The sequence below is a fragment of the Pogonomyrmex barbatus genome, unplaced genomic scaffold (genome assembly GCF_055798465.1).
Source record: "Pogonomyrmex barbatus isolate J1 unplaced genomic scaffold, ASM5579846v1 scaffold11, whole genome shotgun sequence".
Classification (NCBI taxonomy): Eukaryota; Metazoa; Arthropoda; class Insecta; order Hymenoptera; family Formicidae; genus Pogonomyrmex; species Pogonomyrmex barbatus.
Genome location: NW_028297107.1, coordinates 3,630,712 through 3,655,663, shown reverse-complemented (window position 1 = coordinate 3,655,663; position 24,952 = coordinate 3,630,712). Strand labels below are relative to the sequence as shown.

Below are 24,952 nucleotides of genomic sequence, written 5' to 3'. Positions count from 1 at the left end.
ATATTCATTTCTTATTTATTAAATTTATAAAACTATCTGTAAAGAGTAACCTGTAACAGAATAAACGTATAATAGATTTTATTACTGTTTCAATAATTGCTAATACAATTAACAAGAATATAATATCAACACAACATGATAATACGATCCCGGAGAAATTGCATGTAACATTTCGATATCATTATTGATCTTTAGCAAACAACGCGAATATATTGCGAAGTAATTTATGAATACGCAGTATTAATGAAAATAAACAATGGAAAGTGGATAAGACGTAATTTCTCAACGCAAAGAAGATGATAACTATATTGACAATCGGTATTTTAAAATGATTTAAAACATTATCACAATTTCAATAAACACTTGTACAAGTAATGGTATCAATGAATTCTTCAGTTAAATGCATACTAATTAAAAGACTAATTTGTTTAAATGGATTTTCTAATTAATAAGTAAAGTGTATTTCTAATATAAAATAATATTTTGCATAATATTATTATAACTTATTATAATATTATATCTGCAAAATATTCCTTAATTAATAAAAATGAAAAAGATTATAATTAATAGATTATATAATAATAAAACTAAATTTTTATCTCATTCATTATTGATTAGTCATTAGTCGTATTAAATTTTATGATTATTTTAATATTATGTTCATGCTCATATTACAAATTTTTACAACGTTTTTACAACGCTAGCATTGTATTTCTTTACTGTTTGCTCGAAAAGAAAATAATTATATTTCATTAATTTTCAGTTTTTTAAGTTAGTTACAAATTGGTAATTCGTATTATTTATAGATGTTTCAAGCAATAAAATATATATATTTTTTGGAGCACATGCATTAATTGTCTGGATAGATTAACATTTGTTATAATCTAGCGTTACAAAAAAATATCTACAAATTTCACATTTATATTTTAGCAGTGTCGGATGGAATGTCATTCGAGAATAGACATCGTGCGGTTCTGTGAAGCATTCGGAACGACATTTGTCAACGTTGTCAGGACGGACAGTAGCAGTTCGTGAATGTAGCAGAAAAATTTCACAACCGTTGCGCACGGTTGCGATAAATTACCGTAACGTCGAATCGGTGCGATGCATACAGCAACGCCCAAATGCAACTCCGTTTCGATAAGCGTATTTTTATCGCTCGGTGCAAATGCATTTTGCAAACCGCCGAATAGAAATTCTTGCGACCTCATAAATTTATTATGCCGCCGAACAAAAATTCTCGAATAATTCGGCGTAGTTCATATCTTTTCCGAACAGACGCGTTTCGAAGTTAAATATTTGTAAAGGATAATTGACATTAAATTTAAGTAAAATAGATAAGATCATTTTAGCATAATGTTAAACAGCATATAAATGAGACTTTTTCAAATGTATTCATGCTTGTACATACGTAACATTAAAAAAAATATATATATATATATATATATATATATATATATATATATATCATTATACAAAGTTTTGATGTCAGCTATAATGCTTTCAAATTTATTCATATTTTTAAAAATTTTAGTTTTTCTTATTTTACCTAACATATTTAAAAACTTTATTCTTTTTTATATGTCGTTCCATTAAAGCCCATTTACTTCCATTAGAATTTATTTATAATTTCTTTTATTATTACACATTGTATTTTTGCGATTTTTTTTTTTAAATTATTATCGAAAAGATTCAAACTATTATAGTTGCCGCGATTTTTATTTAGTTATGCTCTGCTAGTACCAAACATCCTAATTAATTTGACTGACTGAGAATTCGATTAGACGTTTGATTGTAGCTAAAAGGTGGTGGGATATCGATAAAAGCTTGATATTAAAGCATTCTCTCATCAATACTACGCGATTGTCGACGTGATTACAACTCTGAACTTTTTTGCTTCTCACATAATGACAAGCAAAGAAGAAATCAACAAACAGGTAAGAACGTGATTGATAGAAAATAATTGGAGTGGATATTTGTGTCGATAAAATTATTATTGTTATTAAATTATTGTCATGACATATCCTTACTTTCCTTCAGTATGTGCCGTCGTTCAAAATTGAGGATAACGTATTGATTGGCGCGGAGGCAACTCATCCGGAATGCACGAACATCGGAGAACTGATTCTCGATAGGTTGAGGAATAAGCCGGATTTTGTCGGACAGGTACTGTCACATGAAAATCTTATTGATTGATTAGGCTCCATCGCTCTCGTAGCTTTATAAGTTTCAATTAGCTTGGCCGAACTAAGTGAACTTAGAAATGACCACAGAATAATAAATTAAAAGATAATAAGATTTTTCTCAAATTTCTAGCATTGGCGTTTGTTAATATCGTTTTCAGTATTGATCGCTAATCTGTAAAAAAAAAATTAAGAAAAAAGAATAATTTATAGATGTGACGTCAAATGTAAAATAGATATGATTGATGTAAAATTTATATGAAATGTAAAACTGATCCAATTTCTGTGAAATATTTAGGTGGAGATTGCTTCGGGGAAAGAAAGTACCTATGCGGAAATGAAAGAACAAAGTATTAAATGTGCCCTTTGGTTAAGAAAGAATGGCATCCAAAAAGGCGACAGGATTGGCATATGGACTGAAAATCATATAAATACTTATATACCGGTATACGCAAGTCTGTATGTCGCCGCAATAATATGCCCATGGGATGACAAAGTATCGAAGAGTATGTCATTTTTTTATATAAGTATATTTATGCAATAACGTAAAATATCGCAATTTGTAACAAAAAATATAAGTTCATAGCGATAAATTAGTTTCTAAATAATTGTTAGTAACATGACTGTTGAGTAATTTCAAAAATATACAAATTTTTTTCAGTATCCGCACAATACTGCCTGTCGTTAACATCTCCAAAAGTGGTTTTCGTTAATGCGGAATCCGCCGAGAATCTGGTGGAAGCCGCAAAGGAAGAAAATCTGGAAGTTAAAGTTATAGTTATCGGTAGCCTGCCAGGATTCGTGTCCCTAACGGACATTCTTCAGGATAAAGTCACCCCTTCGGAGATCGATGAGTTCCGTTGCACCAATGTTGATAATCCTTATGACACAGCGATGATCTGCGGTTCTTCCGGTACAACGGGTATGCCGAAAGGAACTGAGCTGTCTTATGTGTCCCTCTATAATAGCATCACCCCTATCGAAGAGGTTCATATGATCAATGAGGTAACATTAACGTTGCCTACGATACGATGGCACTATGGATTAACTGTGATGTTTGAATTGGTCCTGTCGAATGCGAAATGGATCATTTTGCCCGAACATCTAACCAAGGACGAAGCTAAAATATGCGATGCTATCGAGAAATACGGAGTGAGTTTGGGAAATAAATATAAAAATTCCAAAAATGAATTAATGACTAATATTAATTTTTTTTAAATAAGCGACAATTTTGTCTCTAATTCCATATATGCAATTTGTTTGCCATTAGTATTGAGAAAAATAACTTTAAGTGAAAAAAAATATTTTTAAAATTTTTCTAGTTAAAAAAACATTATTTCTATTAATTGTAATTTTCTAATTGTATTATCGTTAGATAACATGGTTTGGATGCGATATTTCCTTTCCGCATCGTTTAGTCAAATATAATATTTTACAAGAACATCCTGTGACATGTCTAAAGAAGCTTGTCATTACTGGTGGGCCATTTACAAAAAACATGCAAGAAGCTGTTGCGAAAATACTACCACATACACAAATATTAAATTGTTACGGTAAAATAAATAAAATTGTTGAATCTGCTGAATGCATTATTTAATAATTTAAAAACACAGCAAGATAATATACGATAATATTATAATGAAATCATTCAATTATTTTCTGAAAGATTTTCAACCATCTCAAAATATTTCTTCAGGTTTAACAGATGCTGGTGGATTGTGTGCGAGTCAAACCATAACTAGCAAGCCAGGTTCTTGTGGCTTTGTGACCAAAGGAATACGGATAAAGATGGTAGACGAAAAAACTGGTGAAGCTTTAGGACCTAACAAGAGGGGTGAACTTTGTATAAAATCGGAATTTATAATAAAATCTTATTACAAAAATCCAGAAGAAACTAAAGCCGCCATCGACTCAGACGGTATTTTGATCATAACTCAAAAATAATTTAATTTAAAAAAATTTTAATATTTTGAAAACAATAAATTTACGTAAATATAAAGTAATTTAAGTAAAATAAATTTTATTCACATATTTATAGGCTGGCTACATACCAAAGATATAGGATATTATGATGAGGAAGGCGAGATTTACTTCATTAGTAGGATTTCGGATTTTATTAACTACAGAAGTATTAAGTTGTCACCCGCAGAAGTAGAGGGTGTACTTGAAATTCATCCTTCAGTTCTTCATGCTGTGGTAGTTCCAATACCACATGAAATGGATGTCGAATATCCGATGGCATTTATTCAAAAAGTAATCGGAAAAGAGGTACATTATGCATCATAACTGTATCAATAATTAATTAGTACATATCTCCATATTTTCTTATATATATTTTTTTTTAAGTATATTTTCCTTTGAAAAAATAAAATTATCTACTCTTTAAAAAAGACATTTTTTTATAAAAGACATTTTTCAAAAAATTTTTTTTATATTAATAATCATATATAGTATATAATATTTCTATTTATAATTGAAATCTTTAATTTTTCGTCAAATCTATTTAAGCAAAAATTTATATATTTAGATATTATTTTACACAATATTATAATTAATTTAGAACAAATATAAAAGGCTAAAAACTCAAATCAAGAATATTAACTCACTTTTTAGATAACAGAGAAAGAGTTGCATGATCTAGTAGACAAGAATTTACCGTGGTACTGCAAACTTATAGGAGGAATCAAATTTATGGACAAACTTCCGCGTCTCACTACTGGAAAGATTGATAGAAAACAATTAAAACTATTAGCAAAAAGTTACGCCAGTTAAATCGTTGAAAAAAATATCGTATGTTTCAAAATGATTAAGATATAGCATTGTATCGCGATAAATTATATAACGTAATTAATCGTATTTAAAAAATGCGATAATAAAGAATACTTACAAAATAAAAGCAATAAGACAGATAAATACGAGTTTCATTATCGAAATATGTCATATAAAATTTTGTTACAGATTATTTTTTCCACTCTTGTACTCAAAGATTATCTTCAGTCATATCATGATTAAATTTGATGAAATCGTTCTAAATTCAATGTATATCATATTTATCTACTTATCATTTGTAACGTAGTAGGATTCAATATACTTTGATGTACTTACAGAAATATAAAGATTTCTTAAGTAAAAAGATCGATATGTGTGGATATGAATTTATACCAATGACAAAATAAAAAATATATAATTGTATGTATAATAAATATGTACATAGATTATAATTGAATTATGTACTATGCTATAAAATTTATAGAATGCATTAATTTTTCTTTGTATCGTTTTTAATTTCCAAATTCGTTAAAAAATATTGTATTATATATTGTATTATTGTATTATATTGTATTATATTAATTTTGCATACCAAATACTATTATGATTAGTTATAATAAAAATTTTGCATACCAAATACTATTATGATTAGTTATAATAAATTATATCAAAATTTAAAGAATGAGTTACATTTATTACATATAAATTATTATGTACAAGTTACATTTATTAAATAAGTTATTAATATAGATTATTAATATAAGTTGTTAAGCTTTTTGCAGATAAACCGTATATAAATTTTTTTATAATCTTTATTTACTTTGATTAAAAACGTGTATGGTGCTAATCACAAAATCAAATTGAAAATTTCTTTATAAAAAATAAAGTAAAAAGAATAATAATACAAAATAGACCATATGATAATTGTCACATTTCAAAAAATTTAAAGTTCTCAAGCATTATTGTTTTTACTACATTTTTTCTTTTACTAAAAACATATAAATAACGTATAAATATATGAATATTGTGACGTATTGTGAAATATTGTGTAATAACATAAATATTATGATATTGTGATATTATGCTACATCCTCTTTTCCTTGTTATGTCTCCTGGTTTTCATTTTTTGTTATTTCTGTGATACTAATTGTACAAATATTTATTTCCTCTCGCTTTCATAATCATTAATAGAGATGATTCAATGATGTATATACAATGTACTTTTCGAGTGATATTTCGGGTGGGAGTGATAATAGAGTAGCTTTTACTTCTGCCAATAAAAGGCTTGAGCTGTTAATTCCGCTTTGATTCATGTGCAGTCTATTAATGTGATCCAATTACTACTAGATAAACGAAAAATAAAAGTTATTAGAAGATTTATAAAGATGTCTGAACAAATGACAGCAGCTAATAACAGGAAGGTAAAAGAAATATTTAAAATACTAGCTTCATAAAAAATATATTTTATCTCTATATCCATTAATGTTGTATTATTAAAATCAACTAATAGTCTTATTAAAATTATTAAAATATTCATAAATCTCTTTGCACAAACTACGACAAGATAATTTTAACAATTCGATAATCTTTGTAAAAATTCTAACAATTATTTATGAGAACAATATAAATTTAAAATTTGATTTAAATTTGTAATATAATTTTGTATTAAAAACGCAGGTACCTCATTATCACGATGTTATTCGTGAATTCAGAATTGAAGACAATATTCTAATAGGAAAAGAGATACCGATTAATAGAGATCCTATTAACATATCCGAAGTATTACTTACGACATTGAAGAGCAAGCCAGACTGCATTGGTCAGGTATTTCGACAAAGATCTATCAAGATTTTTTTTTTAAATCTGTATTACTAATATAAAAAAATTATATCGATGCTAATTTTCATCTGAATGCATATAAAACCTCATGAGAAAAATTTAAGCATTTAGCCTTATACTCTACACAGATAGATGCAGTTACGGGAAAGCAGCACACTTACGCCGACATGAGTGAGCGCAGTATTAAATGTGCCCTTTGGCTAAAGAAGCAGGGTATTAAATCCGGTGATATAATCGGTCTTTGCTGCGATAACGACATGGATGGGATCATAGCACTGTTAGGAACCATGTATATAGGTGCAATATCTAATCCGTGGGATTACGAACTGTCCCCAAGTACGTATATTTCAATTATTATTATCACTTTTCTTGTGTAGTCAAATCATAGTGTAATTGTGTCATAAAATTATATTGTAAAAATACGTAAATATTAATGAACTTATTTTACGTTAAACGCAATATTTATAAAAGACTTTTTTAACATCAATAACATTAGATTTGTTACTAATCTACTTAAGACTGCATGATTAACATCTAAGCAAAATATTATATAAATAATATATATATATATATATATATATATATAAAATTTAATTATTTATTTGTATTTGTTCAGTAACTGCGGAATACTTTCTCTCATTGACATCACCAAAAATAGTGTTCGCCATGCCAACGTCGGTCCCGAGTTTACAAAAAGCAGCGAAGAAGTTAAATATGAATTTGAAAATAGTGGTATTCCACAAACTGGATGGATATGAGTCTGTGGACGATATCACGAAAGGTCACGATACTCGCGAGATCGCCGAATTTAAATGTGCCAAGATCAGCAGTCCGGACGATGTTGCTCTCATCTCACTCTCGTCAGGCACTACGGGCATGCCGAAGGGCACCGAAATATCACATTCATCCCTGTATAATTGCTTACTGCCCGAGAAAGTCACGGAATTGGAAGGTCATATTTGTCTGTGGTCGCCCACATTACGCTGGCATTATGGTGTCCAGTTAGCATTTCACGCTATTTTGGCGTATGCAACAAAAGTTCTTTCACCTTGCAGCGTCATGTATAACAACGATGATGCAGCAATGTGTAGTTTCATCGAAAAATACGGAGTAAGCTCTAATTCGTATTAAGCATTCCAAAGTCTGTTATAAAGGATTTGGATTTTTAAATGACGATTAAATGGAAAAATATAATATTAATAAGTAATATTATAATAATTAATATTGCTTTGAGTAGGTAACATGGTTTTGTACTGAACCCGGCATGCTAACGCGATTTTATAAATCCGACGTATTGGAGAAATATAAATTGCCAACCTTGAAGGAAGTAATGAATGCCGGGTCTCATTTTAAAAAGGAACATAAATTATCTCTGGCTAAGAAATTACCTCACGTTTTTATTACAGATGCCTATGGTAACAATTTAATTTTTAAGATCTTATGTTATATTATTTCTTAGATCTATTATCGTTAACATTAACTCATAAAAATGTTAATATCAATATTTTTTAATATTTTTTATCAAAGCGGTAAATAAAAATATTGTTTAAAAGTAAGTAATATATCGAATATAAAGTTTTAATAAGTGATAATGCTCTAATAATTTGAATAATTTAAATTAATTCTTGAATATGAAACACAGATTAAAATTTCATGATAAAAAAATTTTGTTTGAATATGTTTAAAATTATTTAAGATAATATTCATAATATCTTTATGCAACTTTTCTTGTCAGTATTGTGTCATATCATATTGTAATAATTATCATGATCTTTTTAGGCTCTACGGACTCGGGAGGTGACGTAACGGTTGTAATCAGAGGCTGCAAGCCAGGATCTATTGGACTCGTGGCACCCAATGTCCGAATAAAAGTGACAGATTTGGAAACAGGCAAAGCTTTGGGACCTAATCAAAGGGGAGAATTTAGTATAAAACTGCCTTGCGTAATGAATGGTTATCATAAAAAGCCTGAAGAGACTAAACGAGCTTTCGATTCTGAAGGTATGCAATTGATCAAAATATCAAACGATTAATCGGGAAAGTATAATAACTTTGTCTCTAATAAATTAATTATTAAAATGTAACGATGAAAAGATAATAAAATACAAAAATGTAAAACATTTCAGGTTGGTTACTCACCGGCGACGTAGGGTATTATGATGATGATGGGAACGTTTTCATCACCGATAGGATATCCGAATTCATCCTTTTCTATGGCATCAATATTTCGACCGCAGAAATCGAATACGTTTTAGGGTCTCATCCCGCGGTATTCCAAGTGGCGGTAATAGGAATACCTCACGAAACTGAAGGACAACGTCCAATGGCTGTCATTTCTCGACTGCCGAATAAAACGGTAAATGTCACAAGCATTTCCAGTTGCATTGAGTTCGAAAAGAGTGACAATTGTATTATTCGAAATTCATATGTTACGTTGTACTCACCACAAAAATGCTTTAATTACAGGTAACAGAGAAAGAACTCCATGATTTGATAGCGGAAAATTTACCAGGGTACTGTGCACTTCGCGGTGGAATTAAATTCCTTGACCAACTTCCGCGCACACCAACCGGCAAAATTGCGAAGAAACAACTGAAAGAAATGTTTGCAAATTAAAAATATTATATATTGTAGCAGATTATCAAAAATGTAATTTTCTAAAAAAACATATTCAGATTATTATAACTATAATGCGATGCAAAATATATCAAAATAAACAAAACCGTAGAAATTTTTGTTACGTACATGAAAACACTAAATCTTTTCAAATAAATAAAATTGCAGGAATTAAAGATACAAATGATGAAATAAAAATCACAAAGATATATTATAAAAATAAATAAAAATAATAAAACATATAAAAATGTGTACACAATTAAAAATGTTTCCCGCTTTGTTAAAAATTGTTAAAAATTAAAATGGATATAAATGTAAACATATGTCATTTATCAGAGTAGAAATAAATCTTGTTGATTTAATTCAAAACTTAGTAGCGGAGTAGTATTGATTAGACAAATTTTCTAATGTGTCACTGAGTAGTTACTGGCTGCATATTCATAAATTCAGCTTTTGAGATGTACTCGAGTAGAAATGAATCTAATTAATCTGATTCAGAACTTAGTAGTTCGGTAGTAATCATTAAATAAATTTTCTAACTCGTTATCGGATTATTGGTTGCATATTCATAATCAAATTTTGAAGTGTAATTGCTGTCCAGTGACTGCATTAAAAATATAGTAGCAGAGAGTGTTACTTTATCTAAAATATATAATCTAGCTACTATCCAGCCATTAGCAAATTTGAACTAGCTTCAGGAACTGGTCAGGAAATCCATATTGTTATTTCATAAAAATCTATCTAGTGTCTATCTAATAATTGAGGCTGCATTCTAATATTCATTATTTCAAGTAAAAAAATATATGAAAAACATAGTTAAAAACAAGCTAGTGTTTGTTATTTGAGATTTACTGAATAGCCAGAAAATCTTGATAACAAAACTAATTAGCAATTTATCAGAAACTAGCCATATCAAACTGATAAATGCAATTATAATTTAACTACAAAACACAAATTTCCAAAACTTTCTCAAAATTAAAACTTCTAATCAAAAGATAATATATTGGATTGACTAATAAATTTTTTAAAATATAAAGTAAAAATAGAAAGTAAATAGCGCTGTTATCTCCTTCATTCTTTATCAAGAAAAATGCATCTAATACTTGTTTTAATTAATAACTATACATATAGATAATAAAAATTAGAAATTAATCAAACATGAAATATATAAAACAAAGTAAATTATGTCAGCATATTTACAAAATTTAATGTATAAAATTATCAAATCTGGTAAAATAATAAACAATATTAATAAAAATGATTGGTCAACCATCAAAATACTAAAAAGGATTAAAGTAAGAATAATTTTATCATTTCATTATTAAACCACCGCTCACATATTATAACAAGATATACCGTAACACAATGCATGACGTTTCCAATTCCAGAGGAACATGATCTCAAGGGACTATTTTGTAACGTTTAAAAAATAATAATTTTTAACAATTTTTTCGTTAAAAATTACAAAATAGATTTACTAAAGATCCATTTTCACAAAATTTAAAAGAATAATCTCACTGACACGCAGGCATCTTCATACAAAGCTGCAGATTTGTTCTATTTCTACTCAGATTTAAAAACTTGTGCCCTAAATTCTTTGGATTTTCGCTCGGACACTGATTGCACGAAAGAGCAAGAATCCAGAAAGGAATGCGTTTCATGGTTGTGGAATATAGCGATCAAACTCGGCAAGTCTCATGCTTCACCATGATCCTTTATTTGCAATGTCATAAGCAACAGGAATCGTCGGAAAATTAGCTTGCTTTTATATTGCTCCCATCTCCCTCCTAAAACTTATTGTAAATTAAAATATAAAACACACGAATATGATTTTTCTACAAAACAATTTTAATAATTATTTTTGCTAATAATCAATTTCTTCAAAATTTATACCAACTACTTCAACACTTTTATAAAATTTGCTATTTTTTGTTTTTATCCATATTTCAACAGAATATCTCCTTAATACAATCTTTTTCTACAAATAATTCATATTAACAACAATATATATTTCTTATAGGAAATATGTATTCAGATAATTCAGGCATTATTCGATCAAGCAGGATTTTTAACGTTCATTCTTTTTAATTTCTTTTTGGAATTTATTAAATATAAATTCCATAATAAATTCCATAATAATTTATCATAGAATTCCATAAATTTCATAATAATTTATTAAATAAATTTAAAAAAAATTAAAAGAAAAATAGTGACTAAAAGTTCTGTTTAAACAATAATTATCTGTAACAATAATTACCTGTTTCTATTCGAACACGCTATTTTTTTACATATATTTTGATATCATTCAGCTTATAAGATCTTGTGGTATAAAGTATATTTACTCTTTCGCAATTATGTCCTACAAAACTTTTATTAAAAATTCTCAAAAATATTTAAAAACGTATTTACGAAAAATAATAATAAAGAAAATAACAAAATAAAATAGCAAAATAAAATATCAATATCGCAACTCTATCTGTAGTATTTGAATATTTAAGTATTGCATTGTAATTCTCTTTAGAAGATTATTTTCTCAATAAACAATGTTATTTTTTTACGAATACTTCGATAATTTTCCTTTATAAAAATTTGCTTCTATTTATACATTATTAATTATAATACAAATTAGTGGTAATTTAAAATCACTACCTTTCTATATGTTCCAAAAAAAAAATAAATGCAGTATAAATTGGGAGTACTCATCGATCTACACAGAAAAATGTGGAAGAAAAATTCAAATGACGCGGAAGAAATACAAACAAGAAAATTATTGTATAATTTATAAAAATATGTAAACAAAATACTAAAACTAAATAATAAAGTGTGTAATTAACTTAATTTTTATTTTAATCTTACAGTTAAATATTTTTTTGTTATTTTTATGTCACTATATAATATAAATATTGCTTTAAAACTTATCATCTTTTACCAAGGCTATCTTTAGAAAGAGCGAAAGTTATTTGTAAATTGAACCGAAATACTTTTAATTTCGTTCTTTGAATGACTCGTATGTTAAAATCAATATATATATATATATATATATATATATATATATGTTTCCTTTTTCTGATGCCATCCTCTTGAGGTCCATTTTCTAAAATGTATTTTTAAAGTTACTCCTATTTAAATAATTGGTGGCAGCGTCTTCTTCCAATTTTCGATACTCAGCAATCCCACGCTGCCACCAATTTGCTGTGCCGCTCCGGGCGCAACTCGGGAGTGCGTGTCGGAAGAAGGGAAGGAGGCCACAACTGCACGTTGATTATTAAATAAAACACTTTATTTAACCGACTTGGGTGTTCGCTAATTTCGAGTCACCCACCACTATCGTATCACACTTCCTTACGATCCTACGCGTCGATACTCGTACGTCCGTGCCTCTGATTCTAAGCTCGCACCTGATATTCTCGTCGCTCTTTTATCGGTCCTCTGTTACGCGATCTCGGCGCGTCCTCCGTTTGGTGCGTCAACGTTTTGACACGTGTTATCGGAATCAGCATCCTTGCACATCGGTTGCAATCGGCGCGTTCGCGCATTATTCTTTATCATTTTTTATTCTATATTTTAATTTCATAATTCTCGGGTTAGTCAGCATTCTTGGGATTCTGACTAGTTTGGCGATGCTGCGAGATCGGGGTTACTTTCGCAATAATATATATATATATATATATATATATATATATATATATATATATATTGTACTGTTTCGCATAGGTTTTGATTTCTCATGCGAAATGCGATCCACCCTACACCGCCCTCCGCTTACGAGGCAATTACCTTATTATTAATAATATTACGTTGAATAAAACATATCTATAAATCTAAAATTTATTATTTTTTTACACTAAACAGTCATAAATATTAAGTGGGGAAGAAGCTCTCTTTCGTTTTTAAATATGTAATACATTTATACATATATATATATATATATATATATATATATATATATATATATATCAAAACTAAGATCATTGGATCGTTGACTTTCCCTGATTGATTTATCTTCGGTTTTTTGAATAACTTTATGCAATGTAAAGGTATCTCATAATTTGCAAATTAACTCTCGTTGATAAGATGAATAGAGTAAAAATATAAAGTTAAGAAATATCTTAGAGAAATATTTCTAAAAACAATTAATACGAGAACTGTAGAAACAAAAAAATATTGATAATATAATTCCTCTTCATTCCCATATTTCAAGTACTATAAAGCATTCAAATACACTTTACTCCCCCTAGAAACTTATTTCCACCGAGAAAGATATCCCCTCTCCACGAATTTCACCGTAATCTTTCTTTGCACAAAGATACTCGATAATACTGTATATAACATTTTTTTCTTTTCCGGCTCTATGCTATCTCTCACTTCGTGATGATAAACTGAAATGATAAATTACAATCTTGCTTTTCTATTCAAAATATTCCGAAGCTTATGAGTATAATCTAAAATTGTTTACATTCCATACATTTGAAGTGGGGAGTATAAAACGATGATTCCGATTTAAATCTTACAGTCTCGAACGTGCATCTTAAACGTTCACTTCTAGCTGTTGTGGTTATACACAACAATAAAGGACACAATAAAAATTTATAAAAATTTATAAAAATGTGTGACCAAAACGCGACAATTAATGAAAATGAGGTATGAAATTCTCTTATAATCTTGTATTTAAAAATGTTTTCTCTTATCATAATATACATATATCTTGCTTTGCTTTATTTTATTATTATAATATTTATTAGTTGGAGATCTATTATCTTTTGAACTTGTAAATTTGTAAACATCTTTTAATTTTAATATTTACCTTTTACGTGTATTTTCTATCTTATATTTTTATCAATTATGACAATACATTTTGATTATAACAATTTTCTAACAAAATGTATTTTAAAGGTGCAAAATTCAAAATTTAAAGGCAGAATCAAAGATAACATTTTAATGGGACCAGAAATTCCAATACATAGAGAATCTGTCAATATCGCTGAAACTATACTAAAAGCTTTGAAAAGCAACCCTAATTGTATCGGTCAGGTAGGTCAATAAACAATGTCTTCTACTTAATTTAGTATCGTTTAATTAAATTTAATAATTTCTTGTTAAAAATAATCAATATGTGTTCTATTATTATACAGATAGACGTCCTTACTGACAAACAAAATACTTATGCCGAAATGAGTGAGCGCAGTATTAAATGTTCACTTTGGCTAAAGAAACAAGGGGTAAAGCCGGGTGATATAATTGGTCTTTGTACTGATAATAATCTAGATGCAATGATAGTGTTGTTGGGGATTATATATTTAAATGCTAAATGTAATACATGGGATCATGAGCTCACTTTAAGTATGTAATTGTGCTTGCTATTATTATTCTTCTTATTACAACTTCTTATTATATTCTTCTTAATAAAATACCATATTATATGTTAAAAATGTATACATTTGGTGTATATTTTATACACTATAGGTATAATTAAAAATTAAATATAAGTTTATAAAAATCGCTTAGGTTCAGGAAATAACTGCAGTAAAAATTGATACTTTATAAAAAGTTTAATTGATATGAAGTATTATTAAAAATTAAGATTAAAGTATTATTAAAGATAGATTAATATAATATAATCATTTTAATATTATTTAATGATCCTTAATTATTTATTTCTATTTCAGTGACGGCACGATACTTCCTTTCATTGACATCGCCAACCATTATCTTCACGGTACCGCAATCGGCCGCGAGTTTAACAGAAGCAGCAAAGGAATTAAATATGAATGTGAAAATAGTGGTCCTTGGCAAATTAGATGGATACGAATCAGTAGATGATATTTTGAAGGGCCATGATAGTCGTGAGATTGCCGAATTCAAATGCACTCCGATCAGCAATCCGGACGAGGTTGGTCTCATTGTTCTTTCTTCGGGTACTACGGGTATGCCAAAGGCTACTGAGATCTCGCACTCTTCTATGCACAATCGTCTAAATCATGTCTTAATCACCGGACTGAAAGGTCACGTGTGCATGTTCACGCCGACAATACGTTGGCAGTACGGCGTCATGCTAGCGTTCAAAGCTATCTTGGCAGGTGCAACCAGAATTGTTGCTCCAGACGTCGTGGCAGATGATGTAGCAGCAACTACGATTTGCGAATATATCGAAAAATATCGAGTGAGTATAAAAGTGACTTTTAAAATTCGAATCAAATTTAACGCTTACTTAAGACATAAAAGAGCAGTTCTAGAATGATCTTTTAATAGCATAATATTTTAACGTAACTTTCAGATAACATGGTTTGCTACAGATCCATTTATGATAATTTATTTTGTTAAAACGGATACGTTGGATAAATATCGATTATCGACATTGAAATTTATTATTACTAGTGGTTCTATTTTGCCAAAGCAACATCAAGAAGCATTGGCAAAAAAATTACCACATGTTTTGATAAATAATGGCTACGGTAAGTTACTAAATTCATTTAAAATTTTTCTTCTAAAATTAGTTTGTTTCTGACTAATTATTATATTTAATTGATTTTTTTATTGAGTTAAAAATTGTTTATCACCGATTTCGCTTATATTCCTTAATTATCTTCATTATACAAATTTAAAACTGTCATAAAGAACAATAACAAAATGTTAAATTCTTAAAAAATACTATTCATTTTAATAATTTAAGAAAAAAAAATTAAAATTTTAATAAAAATTTAAATAAATATTCGTTAATTTCTTCTTTCTTCTTTCTAAGAAGATGTAAAATATCACTGTTGCGTTATTTTCTAACTACTACAATGTAAATGTTAATGCTTTGTCTCAGGCTCTACCGATGCAGCAGGTGAACTCACTGCGCAAACTAAAGACAGTAAGGCGGGATCGGTTGGTTTCTTGATACCTAATGTTCAAATAAAAATAACAAATACAGAAACTGAAGAAATTCTGGGGGCTAATAAAGTGGGAGAAGTACGTGTAAAGGTGCCGTTTGTAATGACTGGATATCATAAAAATCCTGAAGCAACCAAAAAAGCTTTTGATTCTGATGGTATGTATTTCTATGTTCCCACATAGAAATTTTATATTTTATAGAAATTTTCAGACCACTGTCTTATGATAAAATACAAAAATAAGCAAAACATAAAACGTTTCAGGTTGGTTACGCACTGGCGATTTAGGATATTACGACGATGATGGAGAACTCTTCATCGTTGGTAGAATATCGGATTTTATTCTTTTCAGAGCAATTAATGTTTCACCCGCGGAAATCGAAACTGTTATACTGACTCATCCTGCGGTATTCGAAGTGGCGGTGATAGGAAAGCCTCACGAAATCGATGAACAGCATCCAATGGCTATCGTCTCTGTAATACCGGGAAAAACGGTAAATATCTCGCTTGCATTCTCAATTATATCAAATCAGAAAGAGAAAAAATAATGTTTTTTAAAATTTACGCTAAATAGTAGAGTTCGCTCCAATAGAGAGTTCAAATACACACACACACACACACACACACACACACACACACACACACACACACACACACACACACACACACACACACACACACACACACACACACACACACACACACACACAGCATTGATAAAGAAAGTATACTGTTTATAGGTAACGGAACAAGAAATTATCACCTTAGTGGAAAAGAATTTGCCGGATTATTGTCGACTTCGAGGTGGTGTTAAGTTTATTGACGAACTCCCGCATACAGTTACAGGCAAAGTCTCGAAGAAAGAGTTACGAAATAGATTTGCAAGTTAAATTATGCTAAACTATAAAGGAATTATAGAAAATCGTAAACGTAAATATACATATATTATTTTTTTATCGAAAAATTCTTAACATAATAATTTTAATACGCATGAAATAAATATTCAGAATTATTAAAAATACAAATTAATATAAATAAAGTTTTCAATAAAAATTATTAATAATAAAAATTAATTCAATCAAAAATTAGCAATAAATTTTAATTGTTTTAAATATTGATAAGTGTATTAATTCTTTATATCTGGATTGTTGTAAAAATTAATTTAGTTAAATAGCGAATTTAATTATTAAATTTTTGTTATGTTCAATCCATAAAGCTTGATATAACAATCCGACAATTTAAATAATTCCAATGTACAGTGAGAATAATTGTGAATTACATCAAAATATTTATGAAATGAATAAAATTCAGTGATTACATTATGCACATTACATTATATAAGTTTTATATAAAAAAAATTTACAACCCTGAAAATCCTTATGTGATATAATATTTTATTTTTGTTGGTCGCTTTCTTGTAATTTTTTGTGAAGTTTCATTGAACATAACCCATAAAGCTAGCCAAAATTTGTTAATCCTGACCCTTTTTTTCTTGTCTATTAAAAGTAATACTCTATGTAGTTTTCTTTTTTCAACTCTAAGACTTATTTTGCGTTTCTACCGAAAAAGAAACCAAAAAATTGTTTTAATCCTTTGAGATTTTATACTTAAACAAAGAATAATAATTTTTCATCTTCATATACATTTTTTTAATATATAAATCCGCAAATAATTATGAATTTGAAATTTTATTTTTAGAATCATTATAAATCACTTTATATAACTAAAATTTACAATTTCATTCAATTGTTATCGTACTAAAATTGTTGTCACATTGTATTATCTAGTCGCAATAATTTTGAAACTAGATAAGCGTATGTTTAGTGATACACATTTATTTGAAATGTTATTACCTTAAATTAAAATTCAATATCCATATAAATAGAATTTGTTTCATCTTTTTTACGATTATGCACCTAGAATTAATTATTAGATATTATTATTAGAAGTAGTTTTATTTATAGTTTCATTTAAAACTAAATCATTGATTTAAATTTTTTTTTATGTCGCGACATCATAATATATTTTTAAAGAAAATAATTTCAAGAGAAAAACATAAATCTGTGAAACAAAGTCTAACAAGTTGTTTCATGATCACATTGAATGAAACAATAAGATCACATCGCAAAACAACAAGATTATTATCTATTTCTATTGATACAGATACTTATTATTATCTTGATACTTATCTTGATACTTATTATTATCTATTTCTATTGATACAGATTTTAATGCCATTGTATAATAAAATATGTAAGTTTTTAGTTGCGTTTGTTTAAATAATAATTTATTTTCTGATATAATTGTTTATTAAATTATACATTATTCTGATGTAATTTGTTTAAATAACTAAATTAATCAGGAAAATAATTCTAAAAAATTGAATACTGAAAAACTTTTTTAAATTGAATATTAAAAAACTTTTATTTATCTACTATTTTTTTATCTTATATATATATATATATATATATATCTTTTATATTTCATTTATATTTCATTTACCAGTCATTTGCAAGATCAATATTTAAGATCATGATACGTATTTCATAATCCATAATAATCAAGATTGAAAATATCTAACCTGTGATATTTCATTTAACACAATTTCTTTTTATCTATTCTCTTCTCTCACTATCTTATTTTTTTTATCTTTTCTTATTTCGTTTACTTATTCCTTTTATTTTTCTTCACAATATATAATGCGACCGGATTATCCATATTGTTAAATGGGATTGATGTAGCGATATATTTTCGCAAGATCATATTTTTGTCTCGTATTACTTTGCATAAAAGTACAAAATTCGAAAATTTTTATGTATCAATAGTGGTATCTCTCTGGGAAATACCCCAAATCATGTCGCAAGCATTGCCGTTAAGATTAAATTATCAGCGAACTGTTAAAATCGATATATAATATCACTCCAAATGGCTTTCCTCATATCATTCATTATCGTTAAAAGCATGTACCTTTTTCCATTTATCTTAAGAGTCTAAACGGGGCATCTTACAAGAGCGAATATAAAAGCGGAGCAACAATACTTTCCCGGTTAAATGCGCCGCGCGTGTTTTTGCATTTTTCCGAAGGAAAGAGTTACTTCCCGCTAATGCCCCTCGGCGGCATACACATTTATTATTCGAGAACCCAAGAGATGAAGATTCGCCGTATCTCAAATTTTAGCCTTTCTCCCGTTCGATATAGCGTACGCAATTATATCCCTTTTCACTTAACTTTTAGCGTATCGAAGATTTATATTAAACTTACATGACGCATTCGATCTTTTATGAAAAGACTCGCTCGCAGCGAGTTTCATATATGGACCGGATGTAATTCGAATGGGAGCAGCCGCGATTGATTTTTAATTCGCAGGTGTTCCTTTTACAAATACGCAGAGAGAGGCAATATCTTTCGTATCTGTGACGAAAGAAAAAGAGAGGAGAGCTCATTTCCAGACAAACTGAATTATCGTTTGTTTAATATAGTTTTTATCTGACACACACATACACACGTATTATAGATATCAAGGTGGGCCCTTGCTCTCTGTTGAATTATCTTTTTCGATTAAATTCTTTTATGACATTCTTGCAGCGCGAGTGAGCGCGTTGTAAGAACTGTGAGTTGAAGGCGCGAAGGTTTTACAGAACATAACGGAGACGTAATGGAAACAGCTGGCAGAAGCTTACAGCGATTTCCATAAAATCGAGCCATTAAGATCCTGTACAGCTGCAAGCCCGTGGAGAATGGCCGGGGCAAGAAATCAATATTTCAAGAAATAGGAAATGGAAGATAACAATGCGTTCAGTGTCTTAATTTAATTTTGCGGGTATATTTTTAATACTGTCTACTCGAGAAATTTATTGCTATTTAATTGCAAGTTTAATCAAAAGTAAATTTAGCATCACGTCGAACAAAAATTAAATCATAGAAAAGCCACGTATATCATTTTGGTATACCATAAGAAAATATTTATTCAAAATTCAACGATTTGCAGTTTATCCCAAGGCTTTTCAAGCGTTTTAATGTAAATTTTTATATGCATGTGCAATTACTAAACAGAACGAAAGAGGCGGAGAGAAATAAAAAAAGGGACAGAAAAAGGGAGGAAGAAAGGGATTAGAAGAGAGCCAACAATTGCATGCGTAAAATGTTTTCCAGTAAATCTGCACATGTTAGCATGTACCCAGCGTATCTTTGCCGCACATCCCAAAGCACATTTTCGCTCTTTTATTGATACGCAAACGAATCAACCACGAGCTTCAATTTCTGTTTCTCTTTTCTATTTTTCTTTTGCTCAAACATACATGTAGCATATTTCGAAGCAAGCATACTGCAAATGCGACAGAATAAATAAATCAATACTTTTTTGTTTCGTTAATAGATAAGTATAATTAATAATTGAAAGCAAATACAAATCTTTTTTTTAAAATCCGTTGAAATAATTTTTTCAGAGTTTTTCAAACAAATATTAAATTTGTTGCACGCATACAACCGCATTTTGAACTCACATTGGGTTTGAATTGTTAATAATTGTTTATAAGTTGCACGAAATATTTTATATTTTATAAGTTAAATCAACAGAACATTTTTATATTATATATTTTATATTAAATATATTTTACTTTAGTTCTTCCTTACATTTTTTATAATTGATAGTTAAAAATTTTAAAAATTTTAACAAATTTTATTCTTTGACTGTTATAAAAAGTATATAAAAAAATTTATTATATTATATATTTTATAAGACATTCGATGTACAAATAAAATCTATACATTATTTTCAAATATGCCTTCTTTTTTAACAGATATATTCACAGGTAATTCGAATAGTATATCGAGTTGAATGATGCAATGAATGAAAATAAAGCTCGAGAATAAATGCTTTGTTTCACGCATGATTTCATAAAAATACATAATACTTTCGATATACTTCATAAAAAATCTCGACATTCAATGTTTAATTTCCGGTTTTTCAACTGTTAAAGCTTTTAGATTACTTTCAATGTCGAACAATAGCTGCTTTGAAAATGAAATTAAAAAAAGCTTCTAGGTTTCATAATAAAACAGAAAAAATATGAAGTGACATGTTAATTAAAAGTGTAATTTTATATTTTTGTCCGTTTTAAAAATATTATGAGCATAACAATAAACTGTCCTTCAAGAATTATAATATTAAATATACAAAATCTGTAATCAACAATATTTAGGTAATCTAAATAGATTATATTTTAGATAGATTTTACCTAGAATATATATTTATATATGTTACACGAGCAATATGTTTCAATAAAGTTTATTCAATGCAGAAAAACTTGTTTATGATTAATCTATTTATAATGTATTAAAAAATACAAGTAGTATATTCAATAAAAATTCCATACAGAAAAATCTATTTATAATCTATAATAAAAAGAAAAAATTTTCTTTGATATATCCCATATAAATTACAATTTTCTATTAATTTATGCTTGTACAAAGCCCGTTTCATTACAAATTTCATTACAGATAAGCAGATAAAAAAGTTGGGAAAACTAAAAATATATATATAAATATTGGAATATAGAAATCGTAAAACACCACATTATTGTTAGGGCTCTTATAGAAAATCCACAAGTGTATGTGCAATAAATCAAAGTTGAGCTTGGTTGCTAGTCTTCCATTCGCACGCGCCAAAACGGCAATTCCATCGAACTTGGGCGGAAACCCTCGCGGCATTAAATTGGATTATTCGCTTACCAAAATCTCTGGAGCCGTAAACTACTTCCCGGCGGTATCCGTATTCCACAGTACACAAGACCGAAAAGGTACGTAAGGCAGTGCTATAAAAAAATCCGTGATATCACTTCCCATAGTCTCAGCCTATAAACGCTTTAGTACTTTCCACGCTCGTGACTGCCATGTAAGTTTTATCTGGAACCATACCGTCGTTTTTCTCGGTGATAAAATTATACAAATCAATTTTTATAATAAATACAAAAAAAAGCTGAAAGTCAGTCAGTGCAAATAGTAGTGCGCTGATTTATTTAAATTTAACTGCCCTTTGAAATTACACCTGATTTGAAATTACATGCATATGAATTTTCCAACTTCAACATATATGCAATTTTCAACATATATGCACACACACACACACACACACACACACACACACACATTCACACACATTCACATATATACATACATGATAGTTACACGGCTAGATAAAATAATTAATAAAAATCAATTGTAATTAAACAATCAAAAAACAAATACAAAATAAATAAATAAAAAAATTTGATTATATAACGTCAAAAGTTTCAGTAAAAATAGATTTGTATAGATTGTTATCTATACAATTGTTCAGTCATAGTTTTATATTTGCAATTAATAGTAACGCAGTGACGCAATTTTATTAATAATTAATACTGAAAGAATTTTCCCAAAATGCTCTTATTAAAGAATATTTTATTAATTAATAGATATTAATTTTATTTATATCTTATCGAAACAATTGAATCTTATATCAAAACTGCTTCATCTACATTATTGTACGAATGTCTTAATTTGTCAATTTTTTATCCATCTAATTGTCGATAAGATATTTATCAAATGTCGCTTACGGTTACTTGAGATATAAACCAGATTATACATATCGTAACAAACGTCGCAACTGCGAGGTTCTTGGTTTCAAAGTATACGTATAGGTCGCCAACAAACTAAGCGTTGGCTGTTAAATATTCATACGGACCCCGTCTACGATGCCATTATAATATAGCCTTAGCTAATTCAGCTCGTTATCGCCAGGAACCAGTTCGAAGTAATTCCGGCTCAACGAACCAAGATGACTTCGCCGACTATTACAACTCCAAAGACTGGGAGAGACGCGAGACGTTTCTATCGCATCTACATCGGCAAATTGGAAAAAAAAAAGAGGAACAAACGCTTAATCGCGGGCATATAATCCGAATATTTTGTTGTTTTAATTAATCCATCTCGCTCGTCGCAACTCGCCCATGTGAAATTAACAAGCACGACGTCAGCCAAAGTTACGAAAGTACTCTTGGCCTGGTGATATTACGGACTTAAATCTTCGATGAGACTCTCGTAATAACGTGGAAGTATATTTTGGTGACACTGTGAAATTACGAAGCAAAATTTCCGCCCGTGATTATCTGACATATATATATGTAGATTTAATCTTACGTTTATATAACTTATATAAAGAGAGTACCTTATCTTTAATTCGATAATTGATAAAAATCTTCTTTTCCAAAGAATTCTCAAATTCTTGATATAAAAAAAGATAATAATAATGATGAAAAATTTATTGCTCTAAGATATAAGATTTCAATTGTAAAATTATGATATTAATCATAAAAATTGTTAATAACTCTTAAATTTTTTATTGTTTTTTTTTTGTTTGTTATATTACATTGCAATCAATAAATTCTTTGCTAAATTCTTTCTATTTTATTTGCTCTTTCTTCTTTCTTTCTCATATTAAGTTATCTTTACATAATTTGATATAGCTTCTCTTCATAATATCTATGTTCAAAATTGCAAATTTAATTTACGTAAATTTTACAAAGATCGCTGAGAACTCGATGACTGGTAATCTATATTGCAACTGACCTATTACCAGCTGTGCATCATTAATAAGGTCGCAGCTAAGTATAGCTTTGATAAGCGGCTTAGAATCGCGGATGAAAAACGCGTTCTGAAAAATAACCGTCTCACAAGGTTCGTATGCGCTATCGCATGTAATGCGAACGTTTAATTAGATTTAAAGCACTGTATTAAAGACAAAGAACGAGCCACGCAAAGTTCGCAAAGGGCCGCACGAGCTCTACGAAGAGCGGCTCTCTGCATCGCTGATGCATTTGGGCTAATGAAACTGGCTGAATGCAACTCCAACGGATTATGAATGTTAACTCGTATCCCTTTGCACGGTTAAGCCTCGACTATGATCAGGATCAAACTCTCGCATTTACAGTACTTTAGGGGGCGTTTATATAGGTTATGCCAGACCTACCCGATTTGTAGTTTGTAACCTAGACATTCTCGATCCGAAGTTTAAAGCTGATGTTTCCATAGCAAGAACTGTACTAGAAATTCGTAATTCATCGTTGAATTGTTAATTCGCGGTAATAAATATTTTGATACTTCTCTATTTCCACGAGAATAAAACCGCCGAGTAAAATTAACTAAAGAATAAAGTTTCCTCACTAATATTTATTTCTATCAATATAGATTAATTTTAATCTCGGTTTAAATCTATTTTTCAAATCAGAAAAAGAAGAACTCGAGATCGAAGTTAATCTACGTTGATAGAAATGGTCACATAAGTCGTTCAAATCTACAATTATACGTCATAGAAGTAATAAACGCGCAAGACGTCGAAGAAATGTAGGTAATGTGTAGTTTATATCGTATTAGCAGATGATTCAATAGCAAGAGATAATTATGTAAATGTCTCGGCGCAAGTGGAACCGATTCGACGTCACGAAGCTAGGAAGGAAATGAGGCAATACGAGTGGTACAGCCTACGCTATAACCTTGATCGATGACTGTATTACATCCTGGTCCTTTGGTACACGAAGCACTTGCGCATCACGGATTGCCTAATCTCTCATTGCGAATTCGCGCCTCTTGTGACTAATGCCGGTAGCCAATTCAGTTTCATGGAATTGTGGCTAATT

At 29.1% G+C, this 24,952-nt stretch overlaps 3 protein-coding genes and 1 long non-coding RNA gene across 4 annotated transcripts; 3 read left to right on the top strand and 1 right to left on the bottom strand.

Moving 5' to 3' along the window:
• The first annotated feature begins 1,672 nt into the window (after positions 1-1,672).
• On the top strand, positions 1,673-5,203 carry LOC148937722 (luciferin 4-monooxygenase-like). The gene is made up of 9 exons (XM_089070966.1): positions 1,673-1,937; positions 2,041-2,166; positions 2,482-2,689; positions 2,845-3,335; positions 3,559-3,736; positions 3,880-4,101; positions 4,222-4,451; positions 4,797-4,973; positions 5,142-5,203. Exons 1-8 carry the CDS (start codon positions 1,908-1,910, stop codon positions 4,953-4,955), a joined length of 1,644 nt encoding a protein of 547 aa, XP_088927092.1. The 5' UTR covers positions 1,673-1,907; the 3' UTR covers positions 4,956-4,973; positions 5,142-5,203.
• LOC148937721 (uncharacterized) lies at positions 3,760-22,386 on the bottom strand. Its single transcript, XR_016137979.1, has 7 exons — positions 22,011-22,386; positions 9,236-9,383; positions 8,931-9,132; positions 6,167-6,792; positions 4,790-4,899; positions 4,235-4,374; positions 3,760-4,005 (listed from the first exon to the last, which is right to left on the bottom strand). It is a non-coding gene; the product is annotated as an uncharacterized LOC148937721 (long non-coding RNA).
• LOC105422336 (luciferin 4-monooxygenase-like) lies at positions 6,243-9,803 on the top strand. The gene is made up of 8 exons (XM_011631676.3): positions 6,243-6,373; positions 6,630-6,776; positions 6,920-7,127; positions 7,408-7,901; positions 8,029-8,206; positions 8,571-8,792; positions 8,918-9,147; positions 9,258-9,803. The coding sequence occupies exons 1-8, from the start codon at positions 6,338-6,340 to the stop codon at positions 9,405-9,407; spliced, it is 1,665 nt and encodes a 554-aa protein (XP_011629978.2). The 5' UTR covers positions 6,243-6,337; the 3' UTR covers positions 9,408-9,803.
• Positions 13,923-17,610, top strand: LOC105422319 (luciferin 4-monooxygenase-like). Its single transcript, XM_011631656.3, has 8 exons — positions 13,923-14,048; positions 14,301-14,438; positions 14,540-14,747; positions 15,074-15,567; positions 15,682-15,859; positions 16,216-16,437; positions 16,544-16,773; positions 17,020-17,610. The coding sequence occupies exons 1-8, from the start codon at positions 14,013-14,015 to the stop codon at positions 17,167-17,169; spliced, it is 1,656 nt and encodes a 551-aa protein (XP_011629958.2). The 5' UTR covers positions 13,923-14,012; the 3' UTR covers positions 17,170-17,610.
• Positions 22,387-24,952: the final 2,566 nt, after the last annotated feature.

What these genes read in the sequence shown, in the direction of transcription:
- LOC105422319 (XM_011631656.3), top strand. Translation starts at nt 14,013, where the DNA reads ATGTGTGACCAAAACGCGACAATTAATGAAAATGAG. An exon ending in CGACAATTAATGAAAATGAG is followed by an intron (nt 14,049 to 14,300) that starts GTATGAAATTCT and finishes TGTATTTTAAAG; the next exon opens with GTGCAAAATTCAAAATTTAA. An exon ending in ACCCTAATTGTATCGGTCAG is followed by an intron (nt 14,439 to 14,539) that starts GTAGGTCAATAA and finishes ATTATTATACAG; the next exon opens with ATAGACGTCCTTACTGACAA.
- LOC105422336 (XM_011631676.3), top strand. Translation starts at nt 6,338, where the DNA reads ATGTCTGAACAAATGACAGCAGCTAATAACAGGAAG. An exon ending in AGCCAGACTGCATTGGTCAG is followed by an intron (nt 6,777 to 6,919) that starts GTATTTCGACAA and finishes TACTCTACACAG; the next exon opens with ATAGATGCAGTTACGGGAAA. An exon ending in GTTTCATCGAAAAATACGGA is followed by an intron (nt 7,902 to 8,028) that starts GTAAGCTCTAAT and finishes TGCTTTGAGTAG; the next exon opens with GTAACATGGTTTTGTACTGA.
- LOC148937722 (XM_089070966.1), top strand. Translation starts at nt 1,908, where the DNA reads ATGACAAGCAAAGAAGAAATCAACAAACAG. An exon ending in ATGCTATCGAGAAATACGGA is followed by an intron (nt 3,336 to 3,558) that starts GTGAGTTTGGGA and finishes TATTATCGTTAG; the next exon opens with ATAACATGGTTTGGATGCGA. An exon ending in AAAAAGTAATCGGAAAAGAG is followed by an intron (nt 4,452 to 4,796) that starts GTACATTATGCA and finishes CTCACTTTTTAG; the next exon opens with ATAACAGAGAAAGAGTTGCA.